General features: G+C 32.8%; 2 protein-coding genes across 11 annotated transcripts in view; both read left to right on the top strand.

Annotated features, from left to right (window-relative positions):
- The window catches only part of COL3A1 (collagen type III alpha 1 chain), a 355595-nt gene that overhangs the window by 14557 nt on the left and 328741 nt on the right, over positions 1–12297 (top strand). The window lies entirely within an intron of this gene.
- Positions 1–12297, top strand: part of GULP1 (GULP PTB domain containing engulfment adaptor 1) — a 270309-nt gene that overhangs the window by 252015 nt on the left and 5997 nt on the right. For all 10 annotated transcript variants that reach the window (XM_078451105.2, XM_078451110.2, XM_078451109.2 and 7 more), the window contains 2 exons: positions 5572–5710; positions 9127–9221. In XM_078451105.2, coding sequence (XP_078307231.1) covers positions 5572–5710; positions 9127–9221 — 234 coding nt within the window. The remainder of the gene's footprint in view (positions 1–5571; positions 5711–9126; positions 9222–12297) is intronic.

The raw sequence follows: 12297 nt of genomic DNA, 5'->3' as shown, positions 1-12297 counted from the left end.
AGTTAAACAGTGGTGCCAGAATTTCTGTAAGAGAGTGCAAAAATTTTGGTTTCTAGCCATCTGTCAAAATATTGACAGAAGACCCAAAATAAAAATATCAAGCTGTTTTCATCTAAACTATGTATTTAATTTCATAAATAAATATCCTTAATGAGTTAAAAATGGCAGCTTACAAAATGTCTAATTCCTGACCCCCTAAATTTAGAACCACCACTCAAAATGTTTTTTATTTAACTTTCTTTTTTTTTCATTTTATTTTTTTAATTTACATCCAAATGAGCGTATAGTGCAACAATGATTTCAAGAGTAGATTCCTTAATGCCCCTTACCCATTTAGCCCATCCCCCTCCCACAACCCCTCCAGTAACCCTCTGTTTATTCTCCATATTTAAGAGTCTCATATTTTGTCCCCCTCGCTGTTTTTATATTATTTTTGCTTCCCTTCCCTTATGTTCATCTGTTCTGTGTCTTAAAGTCCTCATATGAGCACCACTCAAAATATCTAACAGATGTAATATTTAATTCCTTGACTTGAATCATTTCAAAGTTAGGAATCACAAACACAAGACGTCAGTACAGCCCAGGCTGTGACATAAATGTGTAATGGGTACGTGGTGGTAGTAATGAATTAGGGAGCATATACCCAACTTAAATGGTACAGCAGTTACTGCCAGTCAATTATTTTCAGGCAAGTCTGTGGGCTCACTTTCTAGATTTTCAAACTTCTCAAGAAAAGCTCCAGATTTTAATGTTCAATCTCTTAATATTACCTGAAAGCAACTGATTCAGTGTTTTAAGAGATTTGTGTGACCGAGCAATAAATGCCGGTTGACCAAAACTTCATTACTGACCCAAAGGAAACCTGTGATAGTGGTAGAGTCTTAAACTTTAGATACCACAACTATTGATAGATATCCCAGCTTTACCATTTTGAAAGTGAAAAATACCTCTTAACTCGTGTATTTAACAACTTGATTATTTTCATGTTATATAAGTATATGTTCTCAGAGCAAGTAGAAGGCATAGTATTAACACTGTCATAAAACACTAGAGCACTTATAAGTTAGGTTATTTTGGCCTTCATTTGTTTTGAGGCATCTGGTTAAGATTTCTTGGCCAATATAAGTCATAAAATAATATAGAATACCCTCACTTATGTTATAAGCCAGATGATACCAAGGACAACTTCCACTTAATATCATATTATGTTTACTCAGTATAAATATTCTTAAAATTTTCCATTTTTAAATTTAAAAATTATCTAATATAGGGATACCCAGGTGACTCAGTCATTTAGGTGTTTGACTTTTGATCTCAGCTCAGGTCTTAATCTCAGGGTTGTTGGTTCAAGCCCTGCATTGGGCTTCATGCTGAGTGTGAAGTCTATTAAAAAAAAAAAGTGCTGTAGTATAAATTAGACAGTAGATATATGTTGACAGCTTATTATATGCCTACAACTCTGATGTGTTATATAGTCTTTTAGAAAATACTTCTTTTATTTATTTATTTATATTTACTTTTTAGAGAGAGAGAGAGAGCACATGCACATGTGTACATGTGTCAGGGGGGAGAGAGAGAGAGAGAGAGAGGGAGAGAGAGAGAGAATGAGAGAGAGAGAGAGAGAGAGAGAGAGAGAGAGAGAATCTTAAGCAGGCTCCATGCTCAGTGCAGAGCCCAATGTGGGGCTTGATCTCACGACCCTGAGATCATGACCGGAGCCAAAATTAAGAGTTAGATGCTTAATTGACTGAGCCACCCAGGTGCCCTGGAAATACTTCTTTTAGATAAAATTTGGAAAAATTTTGTCCACAAGGAGCTTACAAGTGTCACTTAAAGTATATGGTGACCACCAATCACAAAATTATACAGTAAACTATGTAGACTATAAAATAAATTTTAAAATTATATATACACACACACGCGCACACATACATGTATACATATCTACAGATAGATTGTTAGGGAGGTCAATAGGAAAAAAATGATTATGTAACTGTATATGCATATTAATAGTTATTAATTATATAACTCAGACCATCAGAGATTTGTTTCCACACTGAACCTTCCCTTCAGTTTAAATCTGTCACTTTACACTGCCTGGTTTTGTCCTCTGCTTTGAGAAACGAGTGAAGAAGTGACTCCCATCTTAAAAACTTCCTTCAAATTTGTGGGTTCTCCTAACTATAATTTTGGTTATAACCTTTCACTATGAGATTATCAAAAGCCATATTTGTGTTGGCTGCCTCAAAATCCGTGTTAAAAAAAAATCTCTGAAGTGTGACCTGTAGCTTAGAAGTCTGACTCCAGGGCCAATCCCGTCAGCCCAGTCATAGGCAGTTACAAAGTCTTCCCCTGGCGAGTCTCACTGGGGGGAAATCTGCCCTGCCTATGCCAGATTTAGTGCATAGAATGGAGGAGTTGCAGTCAAGGACTTAGTGCCCTCAACCTCTGGCAGCCATGCTCTTACACATATCTGCATTCCTAGCCCAGTTGCCTATATTCAGAGGTCTCCTTATTGGAGGCCCTTGGCCATGGCCTTCTCAAAAAGCCTTTGTCAAGACCATCTTATGAGGGCCTTGAAGACTCCTTTCTCCACTATGATTCAGTACTCAGTACTTTTCTACTCCTAACCCTTCCTCCATTTCCTTCTCTTGTCTTGACCCCTCCCTCAAAACAACAACAAAAATAACAAGGACACCAACAACAAACCAGCAAGACCTTTAGTTCAGGGCTCCCTCAATAGACAGTGCCTTGCTTTTGCACTGGTACTTCTGACCTTAGTCCAGTTCCATTTCCTGGAGAAGAAAATGGGACATTGATGAGGCCAGCATCTTCTTCCTGGCATCTTGCTTATACTACAGCAGTAAGTGAATAAAGGCTTAATTATTACTTTCATTTTGGCTTGTTGTTTTCATTGACCACTCTGACATCTGGCAGCCCAGTTGTTACTAGCTCAGCTTTTGACAGTAGCTTTCCACACTGTTATGGAAATAACTTATAAAAGTCAACCAAAAACTGATGTCCAGATCCAATCCACTTACTGATTATCTAACTATTTATTATCTCATTAATTCGTGATTGCCCTTTCCTGAGAAATCTTCTCATTTGGAACTCACTACCCATAGGAAGGTGGTGATAATTGCAGTCAGATTGTTTTGAATTTAACCTCTATAGGAATAAATCACAAAGAACATATGGGCCTTAATTTTCCCATATCTTTATTGTAACAAGGACATAAAATTACTAATACTTATATCACAAAAGAGTGTTTTGAGTGTTAAATTTAAAATGATTGTTGTAACCCTTTTTGAAAATTCTACAAAGTCATTACTTTTTACTAGACATTACTCCTACTTCAGTTATTGCTTTTTTTCTTGTTATTATACTTCCTTTTCCCATGTCATTACACAGAAGCTCTAATCGAAATAAATCATCAAGCTTCACTCTTTATTGTCTTCCTCTCAAGTCCTAGTAATGTAATATTTTAGTGAGAAATAGTCAAACATTCTCAAATCTGAGGACTGTTGCAATAAGAAAGTATACACAAACAATTTTTATTATTTTTTTAAATTTTTAGTAAAGTTATTTTGAAATTACTTACCTTTTTGCAAAATACCATTTTACAAATAAATTTTCATAATATACTTTTTCCTTTTTCCTCCATGTCTTCTTTCTTCTCCTTAGTGTATTTCTCTGTCATTCCTTTACAGCTGCTGCACCAAGTGTCTGATCATGAGCAACATGGGTTTCAGAGATGCTCATCCTCTTTCTGGCGTAGTAGTGATGATGATTCATCTTCCTGTCTAAATATTTCTTCCATTACTGTCACTCCTGTCAACTCGCCTGATTCCAGACTGTCATTGGGACTGTTAATACCACCACCTTCTAAATGTGGCCTTCCCAAGCCAATCAGTGAGAGCAGCATCCCAAGACCTCATGTAATTTGCTAAGCACAAAAGCCTTTTTTACTATCCCACATATGTTTTTTAAAGTCTACTAAAATGTGCCATTTATAGTGTAATGAAAAAAAATCAGGTATGTCCAGAATCAATGTGATATGACCTGGCAACTTTGTGTGCCATTCATTTTTACTTCCTTTTACCTGATATCAAAGTTTCAAGCAACAAGTGGTGATTGTGTACATATCCATAGAAAGACAAAATAGGACAGGTAACTTCAAAGGACCCACTGATATAGCAACTGGGAAGTCAGGTCATCAGTGATATTGGTAAAAGCAGTTTCAGCAGCATTTGGTACCAAAAAAAAAAAGTCTCAATTGATATGAGTATCTCTTCTGAGGAGCTTAACCTTGAGGGAAAGAGTAAGAGAGATGAGAGGCTAGAGTAGTAAAGAGAGACAGAGTAAAGACATTTGCTTTAAAAACAGTCAAGATTTGAGTATCTTTATATCCTGAGAAAGAGGAGAGAGCTGCCAGGGCAGCTAGAGGGATGGGTCGATTAGGAAAACTATTCCTGAGTAGGAGGAAAGGGCTGAGGGATAAAGTTGCCTTAAAGTCTTTGGACAGTATTTATGACTGATAAAGTGAGCAGGGTATTAAAGAAAAGGAGATGACAGCAATTTTCCTTCATGAAAAAAATGTGCTAATGGCCATATTGACTGAATAGCAAATCTGTCACTCTTTACACACAATCAGCCTTATTTTTCTTCCATTACCTTCATTATCTGTGATTTAGAAAAATAAGTGTATTCTGAAGAGTCTAATTTTACTATGAAACACTCTTAAGTAATTAATCTCTGTTCATGTTCTTTGAGGAAAAGCAAGTTTTTCCTTACTATTCTTCTCCAAAATCGGAATTCTCTTTCTTTTATAGATTGTGTGTACCCGTTTGTGTGTGTTTTTTCCCCCTGAATGGCAAAGTGATGATTGTTTCATTCTTATGTTACATCCTGGCCCAGACTGACCCAGATAGCTTAATGATTTTGGTGGTATTTTTAGTGATTATTAATTTATTTCACAAGGTAGCTATTTATCATAGAAAACTATGAAGTCTTACCCAAGAATAAAAGGCACTGCAGTGAGTATAATAGTTAGCTATCATTGTAGTTATTAATACAAATTAAAATATACTCTTTAAAAATTTTTAAAGTTGTTATCATTTGCATTTGAATGGTCATATAAGAAGATGCATTGTTTATGTCCAGTTATCTCTGTCTAAAACATAATCTTATGCAAAACTATTATTGAAATCATGTTTTTATATAGCTTCTAATATTTCCAATCCTCTGATACAAATGGCAATTATTTCTAGATATACAGAAAAATCCAATATCTTTTATATCTATATAGCATAGTTTCTCACCATTTTTGCCATCATCTTTGAGATCATTGTTGCAGAAATTTTCTTTTGCTTTCTTGCCAATAAGCATTTGGTGTGACTGATTAAATCACATGAAATTGCCAACATTTAACTATTTTTGATCTATAAAATGTCAAGTTCATATGATTCAGCTGAATTTATTGCTGTTTATATATGTTTTATATGCATATGAAATAACATTGCAATATATCTACCTGAAATACTGCCTTAATTCATATTATTTTCATTGCAGGCAGGCAGTGTGACACCTAAGTCACCCTCCACTGACATCTTCGATATGATACCATTTTCTCCAATATCACACCCATCTTCAACACCTACCCGCAATGGCACACAGCCACCTCCAATACCTAGTAGATCTACTGAGATTAGTAAGCTTTCTAAAGAAAACAATATTCTATGCTGTATTTGTGTACATTTTAAATGTTTAATTAACTTTATGGAAAATTATATATCTTAAGCTCACTAAAAGTGTTAATTACCAAAGAATTATGTTTATATGTGCCAAATAAGTTAATCATATTTTACTTTATAATTCAGGGTATACTACCAAAGACCTCAGTATTGCATTGGAAATAATTTTTTGAAAAATGAGATGGGGTTATTTATATCATAATGAAAAGCATTTAATTATATTTTTATTTTATTTGGGGTTAGACTTCTAATGTTTTAATTTAATGATTAAAAACAATGCTTGCGGTAATGGTTTTAATATTTTCAACATGTTTAATGGAGTTCAGTTTAAATTCTTTGTTAGAGTATATGAAATTCTTAGTTAAAGAAATATGTAAATATACGGATTGTGTGATTTGTTTATTACCCCTATATAAGGATATTTTACTTAATATCTAACATACTATACATATATTGCTTTTCTGACTTACTTTCTATACATTTGGAAGGTACATTAGAGTCTCTTATTGATGGATTAGAAAGCATATAACAGATGCTCATTTTCAATGTCTTGATTATATTTTGATCTGCACCATGTCACAGAAACTTAAAGAATACTCCCCAACGTCCATGATCAGTCATTACATGCAAAGGGAAATCGAAGAAAAGAGAGTTTTACATCTTATGCTTTATTGCATCCTCTCTAGTTCACATTAAGACATTTTTAATATAACTCTGAAGTTTTGGCTTAGGGCTTAACGTATGTCAGGGCCTTTAATTTATTTGTTTCCCCTTGTGGAACTTAACCCAAGTATACTACACACATTAAGTATTCAATAAATTTTAGAGAAAAGCATTGGAAACTTCAGAAATCAGTTTATAAAAATATGTCAAACTTGTACATAAATTGAAATATATATTTAAATTCATTTGAATATATTTTGTGCCAACACAAAATATTTTTTCAGAGAATAATCCATAATATACATGTCATAGTGTGTTTTTAGCAAATGTTGCCAATATCCTGATATCATGATGGGGTATTTTTTGTCCTTGTGAGTGTCCACATCTCTTCCTTTACTGTTTTTTACTTCCTTGGATTTCATCGCTGATTCATTCATTCATTTATTTAGTCCATTGGGCATTTGTTTAACACATATGATAGACTTGGGTTGCAATCTGGAATTTGAAATGCAAATTAGCCATAGATCTCCAAAAGAGGGTTTTAATACAGGTCAAAATATAAATTGAAAAGAGCAAATAGATTTGAAAATATTTAGAAGGAATAATATGTCAGGATGGTATTGAGAGTTCAAAATCAATGATGATTCAGGATTTTAGACCAAATGTTGTTAACAGGGAAAATTAGAAGTAGAGAAGGGGGAAAATGTGTTCCATTTTAGACATTTGATATGTCTAGATTTTTCAAAGGCATATCAAACAATAAAATGCCTGTAATAAAAATCTCTATTCTTTCTGGCCAACTCTACTTTGTTTTTATTAATTCATTTCTTTTCACAAATATCTTTCATGTGTAAAAGCATTGTTGGATGTACTCGTGGTATGGGGGTAACCAAGGCATTCCTACAAAGAAAAGTTCCTCTGTTCTCCAAGTTCTGGTGTATTGCCTAAGTAACACCAGACTGAGGAAAATAAATAACAACAACAATAATAACACCATATATATAAGGTGACTATATATATATATATACATATATATATATAATACCCATATATAATACCTATAGGTCACGTATAAGGTGACAATACATTTCCATTTGTTTAGGACAGTTCTGGTTTATCTCTTTTGTCCCGGTGTAACTGTCAGAAGCATTACTTTTATCTTAAAACTTAAATGTCTTTATTTGGATTATAAATTCTACGTCCCTCTTATTTATATAATACTTACCAGCACCAGGAACTTATAATTTTTTTTTACTTATTTAATACATGAATTTGAAAAAAAAAGTTGTAACTAGAAAAGCAAGAACCTTTAATAATGAGGGTTCATAATTTAGAGGATATGGTAGAAGAAAGAACATAAATATTATTTCTTACATAGCATTGAATTTTGAGAATATAATTTTTTTACAAATGAAAAGTTTAATACATTATAAATTCGCATGCACCTATATAATTTTTAAAAGTTGTGTCAGGGGCGCCTGGGTGGCGCAGTCGGTTAAGCGTCCGACTTCAGCCAGGTCACGATCTTGCGGTCCGTGAGTTCGAGCCCCGCGTCAGGCTCTGGGCTGATGGCTCGGAGCCTGGAGCCTGTTTCCGATTCTGTGTCTCCCTCTCTCTCTGCCCCTCCCCCGTTCATGCTCTGTCTCTCTCTGTCCCAAAAATAAATAAATAAAAAAAAAAAAAAAAAAAAAAGTTGTGTCAATTAAGGCTGCATTTGAATGATTCAGAGGAGAGAAGTTTCATAATTTTTAAATTTCTAAATCATATAATAGGCCATAATTTTATAAATTACAAACATCAATTTTAACTTTGTTGCTTCCTTAATGATTAAAAAATGCATACTTTAGAATTTATGTACAGAGAGCTATTTGATATTCTATTATTGGTATTTTTTTTTTAACGTTTATTTACTTTTGAGACAGAGAGAGACAGAGCATGAATGGGGGAGGGTCAGAGAGAGAGGGAGATACAGAATCTGGAGTAGGCTCCAGGCTCTGAGCTGTCAGCACAGAGCCCGACGCGGGGCTTGAACTCACGGACTGTGAGATCATGACCTGAGCCAAAGCTAGACACCCAACCAACCGAGCCACCCAGGTGCCTCTATTATTGGTATTTTTAAAAGGAAATCTGTTTCTAGGATAGAAGACATTTTTAAAGAACCTGTCCCATTGTGTTTATTTAGGAAGGTGATATGATTTCATAGTACATGAAACAACATGCCTTACATTTTTTTCTGAATAAATGTGAGATTAAGGTATCACGAGCTATGAGTAAACTACTTACCAATCTGCTCAGTCCCACATACTGCTTCACTGTTGTGTTACAAAGGCATCCGTAAGGAATAGAGGTCTTCAAAAAGCAATCTGTTATTGTAGTTAATTTAAATTGCTTCAGTAAAATGTAGGTATTGTAATATACTAATTATCAAGTATTTGAGAATTTGATATTGGGAAGTCTTAATTAAAGACACAGAAACCTCTCTGGGTAATAATTCTCTGTAACCAGTTTTTAATACTGTCATAAAATGGATCTTGGCTTCTTTGTTGGTGTTTAACTAGTCTAAGCTCAGGGAAACCCAGCATAAAGTGTGTGTGGATAGGAGCTCATTTGGTTATGTGAGTAGTTCTTTATGTAATCTTGCCTTTGAAATCTAACTCACTCAACTCACTTTCTGTCATTTCATTTACTAAATTATTTTTCCTCCTTTTAGAACGGGACCTGTTTGGAGCAGAACCTTTTGACCCATTTAACTGTGGAGCAGGGGATTTCCCTCCAGATATTCAATCAAAATTAGATGAGATGCAGGTGACTGTTTTAACAGATTGGCTTATAAATGGTTTATTTCTTTTTAATATGGAACACAGAGAATGTTATATACCAAAACTACCCTTTCCTTGAATTATTATCCCTATGAAAACTTACTTGAAACAATTACTTTAAAATAATCATATATATTTAGTCCTAAAAATGTTCCTACAGATGCTAAGGATAAGGTTTTATTGTGTTTTGTTTAGTTTTTAATAGTACAATTTACAGTGACAATCAGATGGTTCTTTTTTTATACAAAATTGCGTGGATTTAAATGGTTCATTACTTTGAAATCCAAAAATTGCAGGGTCATTGCACTAGACTTATAAGATTTCAACTCAGTTTTTAACAATTATAAATTTCAGATTGTACATGGATAGATGAAGGAAAATCTTTGTGAGAGTAAAATCAGTCTCTTTTAAAAGAAGCATTGTAGTTATGGCTCATAACTTCTGGGTTCTTATTGAAAAAGCAGGCACCCAGTGACAACTTCTTTAGGAACGTAGTCCAGTTGGGTTTCCATTTCTCTCTCCCTCTTTTATTTTTCAATTCTGAATTGTACTGAAAGTTTGAAGGTATTATGGGCTGTGATTAATAAATAATCTTAAAAGCACCAGGAAAAAGACTTCTCTTTATATTTGTCCTTTATATTTTGGTGGTTATTATATCCTATTTTTTTATTGAAAAGACTTTGTGTATGGTAGAATGTAGGCAAAGACCAATTATATGAAGCTGATTGGGAAGAGGCAGTGAGTGAAGAGAAGGAGTTGTTGCCACTTATAGGCAATGAATTCTCTATGCTTCATTTCCTGGACAAAACAAAATTAATGGTGGATTCTGATCATCTAACACTGGTGAAACACTCCTTTCTAGAAAGATAATATAAATATCCTTCCACTCATTTTGGACTACAGCTATGAAGCACTCTTCTTCTTTTCTAGGTATTATGTGAATTTCTTTATTGTTTTAGAGATAATAATGCCTGCATCTTAAAAGTTGCATTATTTAATATACACCTTGAGATTTTCAAAGCATATGTTAAAACAACATTTCTCAAGTTGGGTGATTCATAATTTCCTTTTACGTGAAAAAAAATTATTTTAAATCCTTTATATTGGCTTAAATTGTTATAACATTTCTTAAAAATTTACCAAAAAAGTTATACATAACTTATTCTTATAGCTCTGATACAACTATTAATTCAAAACTTATAAATTAAATAAAAGCAAAATTACAACACCTAATAAAATTGATTTAAATTAAGAACTTCAACAAGGTGGATGATGTTATCTGGCTGAAACTAAAACCACCAATATCAAACTTCTGTTGATTTCGGCATGTATCCTGTTTGATGGTACAATTTCTCTCCCTCTTTTCTATATTTCAAATACTATGAAACTTTCACTCAAATAGTGCATGGTTATTTACCAAGAATACTTTATTTCATGTGAAATCAATTCCTCTCCATTTTCAATAGTTTTACCAATTAGGTTTATGCTACTTGGGGCTAATGCTTTTATTAGAACAGACACAAACATGGGCACAGTGGTGTTTGTTCCCAAGCATTAAAATCATAAAGAGTACTTTTCTTTTAATGTTTTTTAATTTCCACAAAACTGAAGAATTTTCTATAGATTTTTTAAAATAAGCCTACATCTCCAGATTTTTGTAGGAACTAACTTTGAGAGACACTGTATTGGAATGATTTAGTGATGTGTTAGTTAAGTAATGTTAAGCTATGGTATTTTTGCTTTGGTTTTTGTTTTGCCATTTCTAATATTTTCTTAATGTCTTTTTTATTCTTTTCTGCTTTCATGGTGGGTAGCGCCAGAGATGGTTGGTATATCATTTTCATAATAATTTTAAACAACTTACAACTCCTTAAAGCTAAAACCTTAATATTTGCATGCTCTACTTAATAAATATTCAAACAGCAGTTTCATATGGATGTCTCTGATTATTAGTTGTGTTTAAAGAGGTTTTATAACTCATATTTTAAAGTTCTTTTTTCAATGATGTAGTCATTATTGCATTGTCTACCTCATTGCTTGTCTGTTTTTTTGTTTTGTTTTGTTTGTTTGTTTTTCCTTAGTTCAAGATTTATTGCAAGGTCACTTTAACTAAAGTAAAATAATATTTTCTCCATCTAAAGTCTATGACAACTTTTGCTATTAATCTTGTAAGCCTAATTAATCTAATGCACACATTTGGCTACTATTTTTATCTTTGCATATAATGTAAAAACATTAGAGAACAGTGGGTGTATAAATAATGAGTTAATAAGCCTAGTGAGATGTTTGGGTTTTCTCTTTAATTTACAGAGGAAATCACAAAAATATCTTGTGCATGTCAGAAGTTAACCTGAAATGTTAAGCCATGTTTCATTATAAATTGTTGGAAAATTAAATATTTGTTTGAAGTTAATAATGTTATTTAATGTGACATAGTTTAAACTTTCTGGTATGTGTCACTGACAGACAAATCAGTAAAATAGTAATGATAACCCAGATGTGTGACGTCTAAGTTATAATAATTTAATACATTAAAAAAGAAGCATGGCAAATCAGTGAAGGATAAAAGAATTTTGCATTAAGGGGTTGTTAAATCAACTGGTTACTAATTTGGTAGAAGATCAAGGTACAGCTGTAACTTACAACAAATATCCAAGTAAATTTCAGAAAGATTTGTCAGTTTAAAATGTTAAAATACAATTGAATATTTATCAGACTTTTGAGTTGGAAAGAAATTTTAATACAGAAAAGAAAAACTTGTACATTAGTTTTAAATGTACACATTTAAGGTAAATGTAAAATATGTATACAGAAGAATTTCTATAGTTCTTTGTAGTTTTTTCTTTTCTTTTAAAAAATCTATAAATATATCACATACACATAATTAAAGTAAAAAGACACATAATTAGAAAAATAAACAATCAGATAAATAAAAAAGCAGTAGTTCACAGACCACCAGGGGCTAACATGCATGTAGACATGTCTAATTTAATCAAAGAAAATATACAAATTAAACAAAGAACTAGAAATGCTATTTTAATTAAGCAAATTAAATATTTTAT

Source organism: Panthera onca, chromosome C1 (assembly GCF_046562875.1).
Source record: "Panthera onca isolate mPanOnc1 chromosome C1, mPanOnc1 haplotype 2, whole genome shotgun sequence".
NCBI classification, from domain to species: Eukaryota; Metazoa; Chordata; class Mammalia; order Carnivora; family Felidae; genus Panthera; species Panthera onca.
This window is presented reverse-complemented; position numbering and strand designations above follow the sequence as displayed.